Source organism: Aythya fuligula, chromosome 22 (genome assembly GCF_009819795.1).
Source record: "Aythya fuligula isolate bAytFul2 chromosome 22, bAytFul2.pri, whole genome shotgun sequence".
Lineage (NCBI taxonomy): Eukaryota > Metazoa > Chordata > Aves > Anseriformes > Anatidae > Aythya > Aythya fuligula.
In genome coordinates, this window is record NC_045580.1 from 3,795,152 (window position 1) to 3,813,933 (window position 18,782).

At 69.1% G+C, this 18,782-nt stretch overlaps 3 protein-coding genes across 4 annotated transcripts; all 3 read right to left on the reverse strand.

The window, feature by feature from the left end:
- Positions 1-1,223: 1,223 nt before the first annotated feature.
- Positions 1,224-2,748, reverse strand: C1QTNF5 (C1q and TNF related 5). The gene is made up of 2 exons (XM_032201734.1): positions 2,520-2,748; positions 1,224-2,145 (listed from the first exon to the last, which is right to left on the reverse strand). Exons 1-2 carry the CDS (start codon positions 2,746-2,748, stop codon positions 1,628-1,630), a joined length of 747 nt encoding a protein of 248 aa, XP_032057625.1. The 3' UTR covers positions 1,224-1,627.
- Positions 2,749-4,190: 1,442 nt separating this feature from the next.
- Positions 4,191-7,470, reverse strand: MFRP (membrane frizzled-related protein). Its single transcript, XM_032202027.1, has 13 exons — positions 7,417-7,470; positions 7,223-7,319; positions 6,884-7,012; positions 6,494-6,658; positions 6,176-6,419; positions 5,946-6,076; positions 5,715-5,840; positions 5,551-5,627; positions 5,283-5,431; positions 4,989-5,119; positions 4,752-4,886; positions 4,503-4,630; positions 4,191-4,415 (listed from the first exon to the last, which is right to left on the reverse strand). The coding sequence occupies exons 1-13, from the start codon at positions 7,468-7,470 to the stop codon at positions 4,191-4,193; spliced, it is 1,791 nt and encodes a 596-aa protein (XP_032057918.1).
- A 1,632-nt stretch (positions 7,471-9,102) lies between these two features.
- On the reverse strand, positions 9,103-17,540 carry USP2 (ubiquitin specific peptidase 2). Of its 2 annotated transcripts, none has more exons than XM_032201916.1 (12): positions 16,833-17,540; positions 11,615-11,665; positions 11,179-11,302; positions 10,942-11,053; positions 10,732-10,842; positions 10,571-10,635; positions 10,111-10,214; positions 9,952-10,032; positions 9,781-9,859; positions 9,571-9,678; positions 9,332-9,452; positions 9,103-9,240 (listed from the first exon to the last, which is right to left on the reverse strand). In XM_032201916.1, the coding sequence occupies exons 1-12, from the start codon at positions 17,538-17,540 to the stop codon at positions 9,153-9,155; spliced, it is 1,752 nt and encodes a 583-aa protein (XP_032057807.1). In that variant the 3' UTR covers positions 9,103-9,152. The 2 variants fall into 2 exon arrangements, with proteins under 2 accessions (XP_032057807.1, XP_032057808.1); XM_032201917.1 differs by lacking the exon at positions 16,833-17,540 and adding an exon at positions 13,381-13,521.
- Positions 17,541-18,782: the final 1,242 nt, after the last annotated feature.

Below are 18,782 nucleotides of genomic sequence, written 5' to 3' on the forward strand. Positions count from 1 at the left end.
GGCTCTGCCCCCTCCTTGCTCGGGGTGCTCGTTAGGAGCTGCCAGGAATTAGGGCCTGCTGTGGCTCCCCTCCCCTAATCCCAATCCTTTCCTAATCCCCCTCCCCAGGCGGCAGCAGCCACCCTCCTGTTCCTCTTGGGGGGGGGTCTCCGGGGGTCCCTCCCTGACCCCACAAAGCTCCCAGCGGGTCCAGAGCCTCTCCAGAAGCTGCCGGGCTCAGCGTGGTGCTGGGCGCCCCCCCCATAATGTGATGGGGCCCAGAGGATGCTCCCAGCCCCCCCCCACCCCACAACCTCCCCTGGCCTGGTCCCAAGGAAAGTCCTCTCCCTCCCAGTTCCGCCCGGCGAGCTGCCCTATTTATCCCCGAGCGGCTCCGCTGACAAAAAAAGGCCGATTTCAACCCAAACACACGCTTCCGCCGCGACCCAATCCTGCTCCGGGGCTGGACGGGGAGCTGTAGGGCCTTCAGCCCCGGCCCCAGCGCCCCTATGGGGTGGGGACACCCCGGGGGTGCGACCCCCAGGTGGGACGCGGAGCGAGGTGCCCCCGACCCCAAACCCCAGCTCTGTAGGGCCGTGGGTTTGCTCGTCCCGCTGGCTGAAGGAGTCGCCCCCCCTATCCAGAAGCCCCCTCCCTGGCTCGCCCCAAATCCCCGCGGGACCAATTTGGGGCCGGAATGAGGAAGCCCTTTGCTCCCCCGGCTAAAAATAGGGTCCCCTCCCGGCGCCGGGTCACCGCGCTCCCACTCCATCCCGACCTATGGGGGGGTCCACAACGAGCCCCCCGAGGCACCGGGGGCAGGGTGGGCTTCTCCCCCGACCTACGGGTAGCCGGGACCGGGGGGGGGGCTGCTTGGGAAACGCCCTCCCCCCAAAAAATGCCCTCCCGGCCCCTCCCCAAAACCAGGGCAAGGGCGCACGGAGGGAGCGCAGGGCGCAAAGCGGCGCCGCTGCCTCCACCTAGCGGCTCCCCGCCGGCTCTGCGCCCCCCCTGCCCACCCTAGCAGGGGCTGCAGCCCCCCGGGAGGGGGTCCCGAGCCCCCCCCAGCCAGCCCCAGAGGCAGGGATGCAGCAGGCACAGGTAGGGGGGAGGACCCTTTTATTGCGGGGGCTGGAGAAGGGCAGGGGAGAGGGGTCACGGGCAGGGGATGGGGGTCACGGGCGGGGGTTTAGGGTCACGGGCAGGGGTTTGGGGTCACGGGCAGGGGTCTGGGGTCACGGGCAGGGGTTTGGGGTCACGGGCAGGGGTTTGGGGTCACGGGCAGGGGGCCCCTCGCCGTGCCAGCGGCCAGGCAGCCCAGGCTCGCCCCGCACGCAGGGAGCTGAGCCCAACCCCGGGGGTGCCGCGTGCCGGGGGGGGCGATGGCAGGAAGCTCAGGGCACGCCGATATTTGATTTTTACAGCTCCTTCATCCCGCCCTGGAGCTGGGGAGGGAGCTAAAAACGCTGAAATCCCGCGCTGTGCAACCAGGGGCCGCATCCTGCCCCCTTCCAGGCACCACAGCGGAGCAGGGGGAGGACGCCGAGCCCCCCACCTCCTCTCCAACCAACCCCTGCCACCTCCCCGCGCCGTGCCCGAGCAGGGGAAGGGGCGCGCACCCCCCGTGTCCCCGTCCCCGTCCCCGGGCTCAGGCGAAGACGGCGGAGCTGTGCCAGTAGGAGTAGACGAGGAAGCCGGTGAAGGTGCTGTCCGTCTTGACGCTGGCGTAGAAGCCGCTGTAGTCCCCGACTCCCACCTGCACCCACACCTCGTCCTCGGGCTCCAGGCGGACCAGGGCGCCCCCGGAGAGCGAGGTGGGCTTGGGCCAGCCCCCGTAGTACTGGAAGAAGGAGGCGACCGACTGCCCGTTCTTCATCAGGTCGAACTGCAGGCTGGCGCGGTAGACGGTGGCGTGGACGGCGAAGTAGTAGAGGCCGGGCACCTCGCAGGTGAACTTGCCCGTGGCCGGGTCGTAGTGGCCCTGCTCGTTGGCCAGCACCACGTCGAAGCGGATGGGCTGCTCGGCCGGCGGGGGGCTGCGAGCCTCAGAGCGCTTGGCGCTGAAGGCCGAGCGGGGGGGCACGGCGCACTCGCCCTGCGCCCCCTTCTCGCCGTGCACGCCGTCCACGCCGGGGCTGCCCGGCTCCCCGCGGGGCCCTGGAGCTCCTGGGGGGAAAGGGATGGGGATGGTGTTGCCTCAGGTGCTGGGACAGATCCCCTAAATTCCCCCCCCGCCCCAAGCGCTTTGGGGTTGGGTGGGTATGGGGTGGTGGGAGTGGGGTGTGGGCTCGCTGGGGAGACCCCCTGAGGGTGGGAGAACCCCCCCCAAGGAGCCAGGGGATGGACGGGGCACCCACATTTGGGGTTCCCAAAGAGGGAGGTGGAAGGGAGGGATGGGGATGGGGGAAACGGGGCAGTGCCAGCGGTGGGGAGCAGGACCGGAGGGGGTGGGTGGCAGGAAAAGGGCTCTTTTTGGGGGATTTTCTCCCCGTTTGGCAAAGTAGAGCGGGCTCCCCTTTATGGGATTTCTCCTTCCTTACCAGGTGGGCCCATCTCGCCCTTCTCCCCCGGCAGCCCCACGGCCCCGTCCCGGCCGTCTCGGCCGTCTCTGCCCGGCAGCCCCTGGCCCCCGTGCAGCCCCGGGGTGCCCGGGATGCCCGGCTGCCCCGAGCACAGCCTGGGGATCTTGTTGTCTTCCAGCTGCACCGAGCTGCCCACGAGGAGGAGGAGGAGGAGGAGGAGGAGGAGGAAGAGGAGGAGCAGCTTCATCTCGTCTGCCGTGGGGGGGCTGCAGGGGGGCAGAGAAACATAACAGCTCCGCACACCCGGGCGCGCAGGGCTCGAAACGGGCAGCCAACCACCACCCTGCAGCTGCCCCCCCCCTTTTTTTTTTATTTTTTTCCCCTTTTTTTGCCTTTTTGGCAAGTGCTCGGGACCAGCTGCACCTGCCGCAGCATCCCCGTTGCCCACCCCCGAGCCAAAAATCTTTGGGGGGGCGCCCCAAATCTTTTGGCACGGGGAGGGGACCCCGAGGGGGCACCCGCAGGAGGTGCCGGCTGCGTGTAGGGGCTCGGAGGGGCTGTGGCAGCTCTGAGCAGGCTTTTGGGGTGCTGTAGGAGGAAGATGAGGGCTCGGGCCATGCGTGGTGGGGCAGCAGCTTGGGGAACTCCAAGAGGTTGGGGAACTCGAGGAGCTCGGGGCTGCGGCGCGGCCCTGCCCTTGGCAGCATCCCCGCGGCTCCGCTCGGCTCCCGGCTGGCTCCCCGCGGCACAGCCGGCTGGGGCTGCAGCATCCCAAGTTTTATGGGGCCGTTTCGGGACCACCCTACAGCCGGGACCACCCTGAGGGCCGGGACCACCCCGCTGCCCCCAGCCCTCTCGGCTACCGGCGCAGCGTTGGCCCCTCTCTCCCCGTGGCCTTGCTTCTCTTCCCCATGGTGAACGGGGAGGAAAAAGGAGGAGGAAAGGGGCTTTTCCTCCACCCCGCTGCCGCAGCCGGGACCCCAATAGGGTCCCCACTCACCGCTCCTGCGCTGCGGCGGGGCCGGGCTGCGGGCTCTTCCCCAGCTCCTCGCTCTGACGAAGGCCCTCGGAGAGGCAGCCTCTCCCCCCCTCTCTCCTCCCCACGTCTCTCTCCTCCCAAACTCCAAAGGAAATCGCCACGGGCCCCGGGAGCCAAAAGCTACAAGACAAGGGGAAAAAAAAAAGGAAAAAAAAGAGAAAAAAAAAAAAAAAAAAGAAAAATAATCCCCACGGTGTGGGAAGCGTGGTTGAGCAGGGGGAAGGGAGAGGAGGAGCGGGGCGAAAATCACCCTGCTGGGGGCAGATGGAGGGAGGAAAAGGGGAGAAAGGGAAAAAAAAGGGAAAACCCCGGCTCCGGGGTTTTGGGGACATGGGGACCCTCAATTTGGGGGGCGTTAACCCTTCCCCTGCCGGGCTAGCAGCTGTCGGAGAGGCTGGGCAGAGCCTGGAGATGCTGAGACCCCCATGGGGGCAGCTCCAACCCCCGGGCACGGCTCCCCCACCCTAAATCTTCCCCCGTAGCGAGGCTGGGCAGGGGCAGCCCCTCTCCAGGGACTCAGTCCTGGGGGAAATCCCACGGCACGGGGGCGCTGAGCCCCAAGATGATGCCCTGGCCCCGGGGCAGGACACGACAGGAGTTGGAAGAAGGGGAGAGGAAGGTTTGGGGCAGGAGGGCTCGCGCTGGGGGGCTCAGGGCTGGAAGCACTCCACGGGGTCGCTGGAGTCGGGCAGGATGTTGCAGTTGATGGGCCAGAGGATGCCGAGGAGCCCCAGGGACTGCTGGCAGCGCAGCTCGGCCGCCAGGCAGACGGCACGGCAGGGCTGCAGGACGCCTCCGTCCGGGGTGCATTTGGGCACGAAGAGGCTGCAGATGAGGAGCCGGAGGTGCTGGTAGCAGGCCAGCTCCATCAGCGTCTGCGGGACGGCGCTGGGTGAGCTTGGCACGGGGTGGCCGAGCGTGGCACGGGGTGGCCGAGCCGCCCCCAGCCCCCCCCGGCTCACCTGGTAGTCCTGCAGCACCTCGGCGGCCCCCTCCTGGTCCGGGATGGCCAGCCAGATGTTGGGGAAGGAGGTGGTGTTGTAGCCCAGCCCCAAGCACATCTCCACCTCCACGGGCTCGCAGACGGAGCCTGCCACGGGGAGAGGTGCTGCGCTTCTGGCACCGGCACAGAGGGGGCACCGCTTTCCAGGGGATCCCCTGGGGGTGGGTTTAGGGGGAAAAGGGGTGAAATCCCTCCAGATGGGGCTCACCGAAGGCCGGGTAGGAGACCCCGGTGCAGTTGAGCTCGTCGGTGCCGTCGGGGCAGTCGTGCCAGCCGTCACACACCGACTCCAGCGCCCGGCACTCGCCGTTGCCGCAGGAGAACTCAGCGGGGCTGCAGGTCTCTGCGGGGCGGGAGGACGGGGGGGGGGGACACAAGGGGACGGTTTTGCTCAGCCTCGGCCTCGAACCCCGCCGGGGACGGGCTGCACAGCCCCGCCACCTACTCTCCGTGGCGTTGCGGGCTTGGTAGGTGGCGAAGAAGCCGTCGTCTGCCACTCCTTCATCCGCCACGAACAGCACGGTCATGACGTGGCGCGAGGAGGTGAGGGCGGGTGGCAGCTGGTGGCCGCAGAACCTGCGGGGCCACGGGGGCAAAGGATGGGGTCAGACGGGCAACGGGGCCATACGGGATGCCCCAAAAGCCTGTCCTTGAGCAGCACGTCCTCGCCAGCCCTCGGTTTCCCCGGCTGAGCCGCGGGAGCTGGATTTGGGGAGGGGAGGGTAGGGGAGGGGGGTACCTGCCCATCAGGCTGGCGGCCCCGGTGCCGGCGCTGTCGTGGACCTCCACGAAGTCGAAGCTGCAGTCGTCGTGCGGCTCCAGGCTGAAGTTGTGGAAGCGCAGGTCCACCACGTGGCCCAGGGGCACCGAGATCTGCCACAGGCACAGCTACCGGGGCGGGGGGACACCGTCAAGCCGGGCAGGGGCACCCGCCGACCCCTCAGATGGGAGGAAGCCTTCCTCCCCGCCCGCCCTCCTCCTCCTCCTCCTAGCACCCCTCGGCTCACCTGCTGGTGCGGGTAGGGCTGGGGATGGCCGGGGGTGGAGAAATGCCCCTCCAGGGCCGTCAGCGGGCCCCCGCACTCTGGGGACACACACACCATGGGGCTGTACCCCCAGCCCCTTCCCTTACGCCCCGTTTCTCCCCCCCGTCCCCCCTTCCCGGGCCCACCTTTGTGCTTCAGGCTGCAGTTGGCCTCGTCGCTGCGGTCCTCGCAGTCGTGGAAGCCGTCGCAGACGAAGCCCAGGCGGATGCAGAGCCCCCGGTCACACAAATGCTCGTCCCAGGCGCAGCTCTCTGCGGGGTACCAGGGCTGGTGGCCGTGCTCTGCGCGCCCCCTGCCCCAAATCCTCCGTTTCTGGGGAGATTTTGGGGGTGCTCCAACCCGCGGGGGGTGCTCACTCTCATCGGGGGCCACGGCACGGTAGCGGGCGCTGAAGCCCGGGGCGCCCACGCTGCCGTCGGAGACGAAGGTGACGCGCAGGAGGTTGGAGTTGGTGTTGAAGGTGGGGGGCACCACGTTGCCGCAGAACCTGGGGGGACCATCCCGCAGCGTCCCCTTTCTCCCCCACCCCAAAAGTTGTTGTTGGGGGACGGGGGTGGAGGGGTGCCGAATCCTTCCCGGATCCTACCTGGCGGTGCCTCCCCGAGCCAGGGCTGGCTCCGCGGCGCCGTCCCCGTGCTCCTCGTGGAGCTCCAGGCGGTCGAAGAGGCAGGACGCCGTGCCCTCCACGCTGAACGCCTCCATCCGCAGCTGGATGGCGAGCCCGGGGGCCACCTCGATGCGCCAGACGCAGAGCGCGTGGGGCGGGTAGGGGCCGGGGTGGTTGGGGGAGCTGAAGGAGCCCTCGGGACCCCGCAGGGTGCCACCGCAGGCTGCAAGGGGGACAGGGGGCACCCGGTGAGCCGACACCTCAGGGTGACGCCGTGCCGGGGTGTGTGGGACTTACCCGGGGCTGGCGGCGTGCTGGCTGCGGGAGGCTGGCTCCAGGTTGGGGTGGAGGTGGGTTTTGGGGCCGGGGGAGGTGTCGGGGTGGGTGTTGAGGGGCTGGTGGTGGTGCCACGGGCGGGCAGGGCGGCGGCGGGGGAGCTGGGGGGCCGCGGGGACGTCAGCTCTGTGCGCGGGGCGAGGAGAGGCTGCGGTGTGGGGAGGAGGCTCGGGAAGCCCACCCGGCCCCACGTGTCGGGTCCCTCCCCGCTCCTGCACGCAGGGATCCCCCTTTTTGGGGAGGTTTGGAGCAGGACGGGTGCCCTCGCCGTGCCCCGAGTCCCCCCCCAGGAGCCAGCTCCGTGTCCCCATCCCCACGGCCACGTCGCGGCGCCCCCAGCCCCGCACTCACGGTGGACGACGATGGCCAGCAGGAGGGCGATGAGGAAGAGGAGGACGGCGCTCATCAGGGCCACGCAGAGCCAGGTGAACCTACAGTCGGCCCGGTACCTTCCACCCTCCTGACCCCACAGCTGCCGGCCTGCGGGAGGGCGAGGACAGCGGGCAGAGCACGGTGCCACCGTGCCCCCACCCCGCCACCCCCTCCCCAGCTGGCTGAGCCCAGCCTTTTGTCCCTTTTAGGATCCTTTTTCCCCCCCGAGACCCTTTTGTGCCCCCCGGGACCCCCGGGCAGCCCCACAGCCCGGCGGGGAGCTCCCTGTGGGTGTGTGTACAAACCCCAGGCGGGTACCGAGGCCATCCTGGGGGGACGCGGGGCTGACCCCATCCTTGTCTGGGGACGTTCCCGGGGGCTCCTCGCCCTCGAAGACGGGGTTGCAGAACTCGGTCTGGGCGAAAAGACAAGGGACACGAGAGGGACAGCAGTGTGGGGACCCGCAGAGACTGTGGGGGACCCGTGGGGCAGCTCCCCAAACCCGGCCCTACCTTGCTGTGCTCCAGAGCCTCGGGGCAAAGCGTGATCTCGGTGAAATCCTTCATGGCACCAGGCGCTTCCCAGCACGCTTAAAATCCTCCCCGCTGTGCCACGGCCACCCCTGGTGCCCCCCGCACCTCCCCGCCCGTCCCCATGGCCGCCGGCACGAGCTGCGCCCCGCGGAGACCCCAAAACTTGTGGAGACCCCAAAAGTTTGCGCGGAGAGCCCCGGGCGGCCCCAGCCCCGTCCCCTCCGCCGGCCCCTTCCCCCTGCCCCGTTAATCCAGCTCAGCTGAGGATGCCGAGGTCAGGCCCTGGCACGGAGATCCCAGCACCTTAAAGGGGAACGTGTGCTCCCTCCAGAGCTGCGAGCCCACCCCACAGCTCGGGGAGCCTCTTTTGGGGTTCCCAAAGGGGCCGCTCGGTTTTCCCGGTGCCTCCAGGTGTCCCCAAAGGGGCTGCGATGGGGAGCTGGGGCTGAGCACGTCCCTCCCGGCCCCACATCTCCCCGTGCAGGGTGTCCGAGCCCCACTGCCTGCGTCCCCACTTAATGCCCCATGCCGGCCCCGTGCCTGAGCCAGGCAGAAAGAGGGCTTTGTTTAGGGTTTTTTTGGGGCAGAGCGCGGCAGCTGGAGGACCAGAGGAGGAAGAAAAGCTCCCTTGGATGCAGGAGGGGGCCCTGCCGTGGCCACCACCTCCCGTTTTATCCCTGTGGGGTGGCAGCTCGTGGGTTCTCCTCCTCCTGCCTCGGTTTCCCTGCTGCCCCCACAGCCCCCGTCCCTCTCCGGCCAGGCACACGACGCTTCCAGCTACCCATTTATTCCTGCACGAAGTCTCCCTGGTACGAGACACATCCTGCCCATCTTGCTTACACAGTAAACGAGCCACCTGCCGAGCAGCAGCGCTGCCCCAGCCCGGGGACCTCGGGCAGGGCGGGATGGGGAGGAGAATAAATTAGAGAAAAAAAAGGCTAAAAAAGGCCACTGGCAATCGCTAGCCGGAGGACGGAGCAGCGGGGCCAGAGGGGGGGGACACGAGCATCCCCAAGGGGGGCTCCTGGTTTCGGGGGGAGCTCCCCGGTTGCAGACAGTCCCAGGGAGCCGCTGTCCCCCCCTCCTTATGGGGACGGGCACCCCCGTGCCACCCCCCGGATGGTTTAAGGCACCGGCGTATGAGGAGGCAGGTGGACACCCGCCCGCAGCACCCCCGGCTGCGAAAAGAAGTCCGGAGAAATTCCTCCCTCGGGTCCATCGGTCGGGATCTGGGCTTGTGAAGGTGTCCGGAGGGCTGCAAGTCCTTGGCCAGGAGGTTTGGGGCAGCTGAGGGATCCTCGGGGATGGGCGAGAGGTGCCCGGGGGGCACCGCGGGTCCCCCCAGCTCCGGGTGCTCCCCGCGGCCCCACGCCCGCCGAGTCCCTCTCTCGGTGTTTTTTATTACACAGCAAAAAAAAAAACAAAAAAATGAAAAAAAAGAGAAAAAAAATCTACCCCAAGGTAAAAACCAACCATCGGGGGGGGCGCTGGAGCTGCCTGGGTCCTGCCCTCAGCCCGCAGCTGGGGGGGTTTGCGCCCGGCTGCCTCCTGCTGCGGCCCCTCCGTGCCGCCAAGCTGCACCCAAAGGGGGGTTTGGGGGGCAAAAAGCCGAAATCCTGGGGGGGTTTCCAGCTCCGGGGGGGGGTGTCCAGCTCCGGGGGGGTGTCCAGCTCCAGGGGGGGGTGTCCAGCTCCGTGGGGGGGTGCCCGGGGAGGCTACATGCGGGAGGCCGGGCTGGCCAGCTCGTAGAAGAGCAGGTAGGCATCGCTGCTGCGCACGTGGCTGGAGGACATCGGGGTGACACTGCGGGGACAGGAGGGGTGCGGTGAGAGGCGGGGGGGTCCCACAGAGCGCTCCCTCCCCCCTCGTCGTCCCCCGGCCTCCAGGGCCTCACCGGGAGTCGTTGAAGCTGTGCCACTCTCCGGAGACGGGGCTCTTGCAGTAGGCGGTGTAGTGGCCCCCCATGGTGGTGCCCGAGTGGTTGGAGACGGCGTAGAGGTTGTAAACGGCGTGGTCTGCGGGCGGCCAGGGCGGTGCTCAGCGGGATAAACCCCCTAAAGGGGTCTGCAGCCCCCACCCCAAACCTCTGCCCCCTCCCAGGACCCCCCCAGCGGGCACGGCCCCGGCACTCACTGCAGCTCTGCGCGGCGAATTCCCGCAGGTCCAGGTCCTTCAGCTGGAAGTTGACGAAGGTGGTGAGCTTGCTGGCTCGGATCCGCGCCTCCGAGAAGCGCTTCAGGTCTGGGGGGGAGCACGTTAAGGAAGCGGGGACCCCCCCCAAAAAAAAAAACACACAAAAAAAACCCCAGCTCCCTCCAGCAGCACCCGCGGCGCAAAGGATACGGAGCACCAGGATCTTGGGGAACTTCTGGATGCTGAATTTCTTCGTGCACCTCGTCCTGGCCTTGCAGCGGCAGCAGGTCTGGGGGCAGCAAACGGCACAGACAGCGGGGTGAGGGCTCAGCCTGCTCCCCAAAATCCCCCCCCCCGTGCCCCCAACCCCACGCCCCGTACCGGTTTCTCGTCCCCATCCAGGACGTCCTCTTTGGTGAAGAGCCGCAGGCAGTCCATGAGCGTCACCTCGCCGTAGCCTTTCTGCGGGAGCAGGGAGAGCTCAGGGGCAGGGAATGCAGGGCGAGGGGGTTTTTTGGGGGGGCAGCGGGGACCCCTCACCTTGGGGATGGGCAGGGAGAGGTCCCAGAAGGGGTCGAAGGCTGTGGAGCAGTAGCCGCACTCGCTGCAGGTCAGGGAACTCTTCAGCTGGCCGACGAAGAGGTCTGGGGGCGATAGGATGAAGGGTGGGGTGGAGAGGGGTGGGATGGAGAAAGATGGGGTGGAGAGGGGTGGGGTGAAGGATGGGATGAGGAAGGATGGGATGAAGGAAGATGGGATGGAGAGGGATGGGATGAGAGATGGGATGAAAAGGGGAGGGATGGAGAAGGGTGGGATGGAGAGGGGTGGGATAAAGGATGGGATGGAGAGGGGTGGGATGAAGAAGGATGGGATGGAGAAGGACAGGATGAAGGATGGGGTGAAGAGGGATGGGATGGGATAAAGCAGGACGGGATGAAGAAGGATGAGACCCCTCGTCCCCCCCCCATCCCCTCCCACCTCTCCCCAGCGCCCCGCTCACCGCTGACCCTGCTGTCCTCCCTCTCCTGGTACCTCCTCCACATCTGGCGGCTCTTCTCGTCGTCGCTGCGAGGCGGAGAGGCAGAATGGTGCTGGGTGCCGCTGCCCACCCCCTCTTTGGGGCAGCCCCGTGGCCACCCCCCTGCCCCGTCCCCAACTCACGGGAGGTGGTCCAGGGTGTCGGCGCTGGCCCGCGGCCGCACCAGCACGCGGTTCACCTCCCCGTGCAGCCCGTCGAGGAGGAACCTCAGGAACTCCTGGGCGTCCTGCTGGCTGCGAGACCAGGGGGCAGAGGAGGTGAGGGGCTGACTGGGGGGGCTCGGTACCCTCTCCCCATGTCCCCGTCCCCCCCCCGAGCCAAACGGCCCCTACTTGTAGCCGACGAAGCGGGGGGAGTATCGCTGGATCTGCGTCTTGAACTCGGAGGGGCTGACGCTCTCGTTGGGGGACGAGGTCCAGAGCAGCTGGATCAGCTTGGCGAATTCTGCGGGCGGAGACGTGGCTCAGGGGGACGGGGACGGGTGTCCCCTGGCTGTCCCCGTCCCTTTTGTAGCCCCCCCCTCAAAGCCTCGGGGTGTTTTTTTGGGGGGGGGGGGGGGGTGCCGTTACCTGCCATGAGCGCGGTGCGCATGCGGCTGTTGTTGTTGAGGTCCCGCAGGTAGAGGTTCTGCAGGCAGTAATCCCGCAGCTCCCTGGTGTTGCTCAGGCACTGCAGGATGGAGTTCATGAAGCACTGGGGGAGGAAAAAAAATAAAAAATTAAAATAAAATAAAATAAAAAAAAATAAACCATGGCAACGGGAGGCAGGAGGGAGGCGGGCGGCGATGTGGGGGGGACACCCGGGGAGGGTGGGCAGAGGATGGGGACGAGGCAGGACGGAGAGCGGGGACCCCTCTGTCCTCCAGCACCACCGGGAGCAGGGTGGGGAGCTCCTGGAGGGGGAATATGGGTCTGGGGGGGCGAGGGGAGGGCCGGGGTGCCCCACACCCCCCAGCTGTGCCCGCAGAAGGCCGCGGTGCCAGCAGGGAGCCCCGCAAGCACTCACCGTGTTGCCCAGGTTGCGCAGGCCGGTCAGCCCCTGCACCGCCTTGGAGCTCTGTGGAGAGAGGGAGCAGGGCTGGGACGAGCCAACCGTGGGGGCCACCAGCCCACGGGGCCACCAGCCCCAGCGTGGGGCAGCCCCCCAGGTGGGCACGGAGCGGGGCCAGCACCGCGGCCGCTCCTGGCGCAGGCTGCGCGCAGGACGGTGGCCGAGGACCCGTCCTGGTGCTCAGCTCCCTGTCCCGGGATGCCTCCAGGGCTCAAAGTCCCCCTGGCTACCCCGTGCCCTGGGCTACGAGCCAGGCTGGCCACCCCCTGCCTCCTTTGTGCCCCGGGAAGCTGGGGGTGGCATTGCCCCACGGTGCCCCAGGGTGCCCCAGGGTGCCCCATGGTGTCTCACCCCCCCGGGACACCCCATACCAGCACCCCACAGATTTGGGCACGGCTCTTTTATGGGATTAAATCCCAGCAGGGCGCTGCAGGGCGCACCCCCCGGGTGGGTGCCGGGGCAGCCCTGCTCCTGGTGCCCCCCCCCCCCGGCTCCTGCAGGTTGCCGCGGGTCCTCCCTGCTCCCGGGAGCGAGGAGGGGGAAGGAGGAGGAGAGGAGGGGGCCCCGCAGCTCTGAAATAGCAGCAGCTGGTGCGTGTGTGGGAGGTGCTGAGCACCCAGCCCTGACAGCAGCCCAAAATAACCCAGATACAGTTACACGTGCGCCTTCGCCGCGGTGCGGTGCGGGCATCACCCACCGCAGGGCCAGCGGGCACCCAGGTGCCTTCCGCGGGCACACGCGGCTCTGCGGGGCAGCCCCGTGCCCCGGCGGGGTGCTGACCCCGTGTCCTGCACCCTAAATCCCCGCGGAGGTGCCTGGGCACCTCCTGTCCCCGCTGTGGGATGGGCAGGGCGGCGGGCAAGGTGGCAGCAGCTCCTGGTGGCTTCCCCAGAAGGGATCGGGGTGCTGGGGTGGGCGCAGCCCCCATGCCCGCTGCTTGGCCCCACAGGGCACGGAGCAGCCCCAGCCCACCCCCGGCTCCGATTCCACCTCCTGCTTGTTATTTTTTTGTTGTTTTTTTCATTTTTTTTCCCCTCCCCTGGGTGACTCAACTCCAGCTAATCCCCCTCGCCCGGCCGGGGTGTTATCTAGGACACGGCGCTGCTCGGAGGCGGCGGAGGAGAGCTGGCTCACGCGGCGGCGGCTGGGGACTCCCCGAGGCTGCACTGCGGGAGGGGGGGGACAGGGGACAGGGGATGGGGACAGGGCACAGCGACCGGGCACTCGCCCTCCATCCACGTGCCAAGCACCCAGCGGGGCAGCGGGACGGCCGGGGCAGCTGGGCTTACATAAATGCCCCGATCCTGCCCCCTCCCCGCCCCCTGATGTCTCCGTGGACCCACCGTGGGCTGCGTGGCTCTGGGGACAGCCAGGCTCGCCCCGGTGACACCGCCACGGCACCGCTGTGGCCACCAGCAGCCTCCTTGCACCGGCCAGCGCGGGGCACGCCACTTGGCCAAGGTCACCGCAGGGGCAGGGCTGGCACAGGGACCCCGGGCACGTGCTGTCACCTCCCCTCCTGCCCCCTGCTCGGGGCAGCGCCGGGAGCTGCCGGGTCCCCCCCCGGTGCCGCCAGCGCCCGGTGGCACCCATGGGTGCCAGCCCCGCGCCCCCCGTCCTGCAGCGAGGGGCACCCCGAGGGGCAGCCGGGGGTGGACCCGAGCTCCACGGGGAGCGCAGGGGTCGCCCCCTCCCGTGCCCCCCAGGCTCCGAGCTCGTACCTTGGTCTTGTTGAGGACGAGCCCGACGAAGGTGGAGACCAGCAGGGACCCCGGCATGGAGGCGCGGGGGCGCAGCTCCTTGTGAAGGTCGGGGAGCGCGGGGGGCTCCTCGGGCAGCGTCACCGTGTACGAGTCCCTCATGGCTCCCCTCCCGGCTGCTGGGAGACGGCGAGGGGCTGCTGCTGCCGGGGGGGACCCCGGGGACCCCCTCTCCTGGGGCCGGCCAAGGTCGGGGGCAGGGGGTCAGGCGGGCGGCCTTGCCGGAGCAGCGCCGTGGCCGCGCGGTTGCGGTGCCGGAGCCGGTGCCGGCTCTCGGGGCTGACGGCACCTGAGCAGAGCTCTGACATCAAATGGGTGGAGAGGCGGCAGCGGCAGCGGCAGCAGCAGCAGGGCTCCGTGACGGCCAGCCCCCGCCGCACCGCGTGGTACAGCGAGCCGGAGAGCCAAGGGGGCCCGCGAGGGGCGGCCGTGCCCGCCGGCCACGCGCTCGCCGTGCCCAGACCACCGGGGAGGACGCGGGGAGCAGCCCCCTGCCCCCTGCCCTACGGCTCCCGGGATCCATCCTGCCACTGCTGTGGGGCTGCATGGGGTCGGTGCCACGCAGCAGAGCCCCCTCCTGTGCCCCCCAGCTGATGGGGAGCAGCCCCGGGGTGCCCGTGCCCGGAGCGGGGCTGCGGGGCTGTCCGAGTAGGATTTGGGGTTGTAGGGACAGTTTTAGGCTCCCCGCGGTGCTGCTTTGGGAACAGCAGGCAGTGCTTAGCCCCCCGCTTTGGGGGGCTGCTTTAGGGCCGGGCTGGGAGGTGTTTCACTGCTTCCCCTCACCAAAAGCAACCCCCCGTGGGGCGGAGACCCCCCCGCTGGGATCGGAGCGGGGGGAAACTGAGGCACGGCGCGGGCAGGGCTCCAGCCATGCCCCTGCAGCAAGGGCAGGTGCGGAGGCTGGCAGGGAGCCCAGCTCTCCTGCGTCCTCGTCCTGCGCCTGCCTCCGCTTCACCCCGCTGACCGCAGCCGGCCCAGCACCCGCTGCGTGCGCCCGGGTGTCCTGGGGAGGGTGTGGGGGGAAATTTCCACGGGCAGGGAGCGCGGCCGGGCTGCTACGGGGCTGCAGGGAGCCCCCCAGCCTCACCGGGACGGAGGCACCGAGCGGGGGCTGCTTTTCCCCGGGGCCACCCCCGCAGCCAGCGGTGCTCCGAGCGCCGCGGGCGCGCGTTCGGCACAGCCGGCGGAGGGGCTGGAAGCAGGGGAAGGGAGAGAGAGGGGAGGTGGGGGGGGGGGGGGGAGGAGGGAAGGAGACTATTTTTGGCACCAGCAGAAATATCTGAGGAGGCATCTTGCAGCGTTATTCATCTGCAGGGCCGGGGCTTTTTGCATCACAACAGGATGCTCGCCGTAATCCTCGCTTGCGGGGATAGATTTGTGTACCCCCCCCCCGTGGTGTGCGCGCCGTGCACACGCAGGGACGCAGCGTGCGCACCCCACGGGGCTCACGCTGGTGCTGTGGGGGCCCCACAACTTGTAGGGCGCTTCCCAGGCCCTGGAGACGTGGCACAGCACCCCAGGGTGCTGCACGAGCCAGGCTCTGCTCCTGCCCTGCAGCCCAGCGCGTGATTTGGGGGCAGGATCGGGCCCCGGGCGCTGTGTGGGTGCTGGCGCAGAGCTCCCCGGGGATGGGATGTGCCGGCTGAGCTGGCCCCACAGCAAGAGGGGTGCTGTTTGGCCACGTCCTGTGCCGAAAATCGTGCCCTGGTGACTTCAAGAGGACCTGGGAGCGCGGTGCCCTCCAGCTGGAGCACCGTGTGGGCTCCTGGGGCAAGCTGCAGCCACGGAGCGAAGGAGCCAGCGAGCTGTCCCCTGCTGTCCCCTCTCCAGCGGTGACCTTCTGCCACGGGCAGAGGTTGCCACGGGTCTGGCTGGCACCGTGAAGGCAGGACCAGGGCTGGCCACGAGCCAGCACCGTCAGCAACCTGGGATGGGGCTGCGGAGAGCTGCCGGCGTTCCCGTGGGTGGCTCTGGCCTCCCGACCCCGTGTCCACGCAGGGCGGTTAATGGGGTGGCACAGCTCCGGTCCCACCCTTCCCAGCCCCGTGCAGCTCCCTGTGCCCTGCAGGATGGGAAACTGAGGCACGAGGGCACCCTCTTGTCCCAGCTGCGGGCTCCTCCGCTTGGCTTCCCGCAGTGCCAAGGCAGGAGGTGGCCGGGAGCAGGCACGGGGCCAGCCCCTGCCATGCCCTGGGTCTGGAAGGATCGGGGGCTGCTGGTGCTGCCCCCGGGGCCGGGTAATGGGGCAGAACTGATGGCAGTGCCGGGGCTGCGACGCGGCCTCGTTTCCGGCACCGTGCATGCCCGCGGGCACCTGCAGCCCGTTTTACGACCGGTACGTTTGCTTCCCAGCTTGGGAACGGGGGGAAAAATGCCCAGGAATGGAAAATTGCAGGGGTGAGCATTAAAGCACCGGGGAAACCTAAACCAGCGTCACCGATCCGGCCTCTGAGCCTGCCCCAGACATCCCCAGCACCCTGTGCCGGCCGCCTTTGGCACCCCTTGGGTAGCAGGGGCAGGGTGGGCACAGGGGGGGTCTGGCAGGGGGCTGCAGCAGCAGAGGGGGGTTAAGATAAGGGAGAGCACGGCCACGAGGCTGCGCAGCACCAGCCGCAGCTCCTGCTGGCCTCTCCTCCCTGCCCCACACCTCGCTGTGCCCCCCCAGCCCCTCCAGTGCTCCTGGCTGCTCGTGGCAGCCCTGCTCGCCCCTCAACTTCTCCGTCCCATGGCAGGGGCGAGGCCTTGAGGATGCTCCACAGCCCTTTTCCCAGCCCCGTGGGTACGTGGGGGCTTGGGTGGGAAGGGGCAGAGCCCCCCCATCCTGCTGGTGGGGAGCAGAAGGGGACCCCCAGCCCTCACCCTCCCTGCTCGGTGGGACGGAGCTGCTGGGAAGCAGCGGGCGGGTCAGACCCTGCTCGGGGGGGCACCGACCTTCAGCGTGGGGTGGAAAGGGAACGGGAGACAGCGCGGGCACAGCCCGATGGCTCCGTGGAAGGGAAGCCAAGTGGAAAATTACCGGGCTGCTGCCGTGCGCTCCTGAGCAGGGCTGCGTGCGTGGTGCCTGCTCCCAGCCCGGGACGAGGCTCTGGGGATGGAGCAGCGCCGATTTGGGGCTGGGACCCCGAGTGCCACCAGCACGTGTGATGGAGCAGCCATCACGATGCTGCCAACGGTGGCCCTCGGAGCCTCTGGGGACGGGGAGCAGGCAGAGCTGGGCACCTCCAGCTGCTTGGGGACACGGCACCGGCACGGCGCACACGTGGCGGCACGGAGACCCCACCGACCCCACCGATGGAGACCCCAAAAGGGAGCGCACCGTTTCCTTCAGCCCCCCAAGCTCAGCACGAACCCACACAGCACACGGGACCCCACCAGCCCCGTCCTGTCCCCCCCCTCCACGGCGCACCACCTACCAGGGGTTCAGGGGCAGAGGTGCTGCCGTAGCCATCGCTCCTCTCGCAGGGCTGGCTGGCGCCGCGGGTGCCGGCTGAGGACAGGGCAGCTTGGGAGGGTCCGGGGGGGCTGCAGGGGAAGCTGCAGTGGCTGCTCTTTCTCTCGCAGCTCTCCAGGTAGTCACGGACGTAGTCGGAGCGTGCGGCGGCCTGGTACAGACCCTGCAGGGCGCCGAGCTCCTGGCGGCCCCGCGCCCCGGGGCTGGAGGCGTAGGCGCTCTCCGAGGCGCGCAGCCCCGAAAACTCCTGCACCAGGTCCGAGTGGCTGATGGATTTGCGACGGCTGAGGGGCGCCGAGCTGGGCAGGTAGCCCGAGGGGCTGCCGGGGGTCCCCGTGAAGGTGTAGCACGAGCCCCCGCTCAGCCCCACGCCGGGAGGCCGGGACTGGGTGCGGAGGTAAGCGGGGCTCAGGCGGATGCCGGAGTCGGGGTAGAGGGGCAGGCGGCCGCTGTCGTAGGCGCTGGTGGGGGACAGCCCCGAGTGGTGGTAGCGGGGGGAGGGCAGGTAGCTGGCTTTGAAGCCGATTTTGTCGCTGTCGGCGTAGGCCGTGGTCAGGGTGGAGCCGTAGGAGGTGTAGGAGCTGTAGCCGCCGGGCACCCTGCCGTAGGTGGCCTCGGCATAGCGCGACGAGTCGACGTAGCGCTTCAGCGTGGAGGAGAGCTGGGACATGCTGCAGGCTGGGGCTCAGCGGGCTGGGCTGGAGGCATCGGCTGCAGGAGAAGAGCCCGGGTTCAGCTTCGAGGGGCCGCAGCCCGCGCGCATGGGGTGCCCGCCGCCGGCACCCAGCGGAGAGAGCCTGAGAGGGGCGAGCGGGGAACAGCGGGGACCCAGGGGACGTCATCGCGGGGTGGGCACGGCTCCTGCCAGCCCTCCTGGAGAGCTTGGGGCATCAGGGCACTGCTGGCAGTGCCACCCGGGTGCCTGTGGGCACCTGGCACCACAGGAGGGAGCCCTGGGGCTCTGCTGGGCACGGACGGAGGCGATGGGCACCCGTGGGGACAGCAGCGTCACCTCTGCCCTAGCCTTGGCCACGCTGCCCCACGGCTGTCAGCACACGGGTCCTGGCTCTCCGTGCCTGCCCCCCAGGGGCTGCCTGGTGTCAGGGAGCTGCTGAAGACCTTGCAGCAGCCACAAGCCACCCAGGGGCGCTGGGGGCCGTGGGGACAGCCAGGGAACACAAGGACGGAGGCACCTGGAGAAAAAGGGGAGCCAGCCCCGGAGCCGGGACAGGGCGGCCAGCCACCTGCACCAGCTTAAGCAGGGGATTGAAGCCAGAAAAAAACTTGCTCACGGGCTGAGGGCTGGTCCCATACCTGTCCTGGGGCCGTGCTCGCTCCCCTGGGTGCCTGGTGTCCCTTCCCTGTGCGGCCAGCAGCTCACGGCTCCGAGAGTCCCCGGTCACCCAGGAGATGACCCCGGCTCCGAGGCTTTTCCCAGCCCTGCCAGGGCGGGCGCTGGCCCCGCTCCAAAGCAGTGCAAGAGGTGCCGGGGATGGAAACAGAGCCCAGCCCTCAAAAAGTGGGGTGCAGCCGGGCTCGGGGACGGGGACCAGAGCCGTGGCCACCGCAGGATCCTCCTTGCCTGGCCCCGAGCTGCTGCTGCCGTGGCCGGGGAGCAGCACGGAGGAAACTATTTACAAGCAAGAGCAAGCCGGAGCGCACAGACCTGTTTGGGAGCCGAGGCCGAGGGCTGAATAATGCGCTCGCAGGCAAAGGAGCCACCAAACACCCGGCTCTCCCCCACCCCGCCGCAGCCGCCCGCCCCCTCCAGCACCGGGAGGACCCCGGAGCTGCTCGGCCAGGCAGGGGCTGGTGCGCACCGAGGGGGTTTGCTGTGGGATGTGGGGCCTGGCAAAGGGTCCCCGTCCCCATGGGTATTGGGGTGAGGGTGCTGGAGCCCTGCGGCTCCAAC

Bases quoted from the DNA above. Each gene is read 5' to 3' on its own strand.
- C1QTNF5 (XM_032201734.1), bottom strand. From the start codon at position 2,748: ATGAAGCTGCTCCTCCTCTTCCTCCTCCTCCTCCTCCTCCTCCTCCTC. The intron at 2,146-2,519 runs GTAAGGAAGGAG...CTTTCCCCCCAG, and splicing joins GGGCGAGATGGGCCCACCTG to GAGCTCCAGGGCCCCGCGGG.
- MFRP (XM_032202027.1), bottom strand. From the start codon at position 7,470: ATGAAGGATTTCACCGAGATCACGCTTTGCCCCGAGGCTCTGGAGCAC. The intron at 7,013-7,222 runs GTACCCGCCTGG...GCCCTCCCGCAG, and splicing joins GTCCCCCCAGGATGGCCTCG to GCCGGCAGCTGTGGGGTCAG. The intron at 5,120-5,282 runs GTACCCCCCTCC...GTGGCCCCGCAG, and splicing joins GCCGCCAGCCTGATGGGCAG to GTTCTGCGGCCACCAGCTGC.
- USP2 (XM_032201916.1), bottom strand. From the start codon at position 17,540: ATGTCCCAGCTCTCCTCCACGCTGAAGCGCTACGTCGACTCGTCGCGC. The intron at 11,054-11,178 runs GTAACGGCACCC...CTCCGCCCGCAG, and splicing joins GCGCACCGCGCTCATGGCAG to AATTCGCCAAGCTGATCCAG. The intron at 9,241-9,331 runs GTGAGGCCCTGG...CTGTCCCCGCAG, and splicing joins CACAGCTTCAACGACTCCCG to TGTCACCCCGATGTCCTCCA.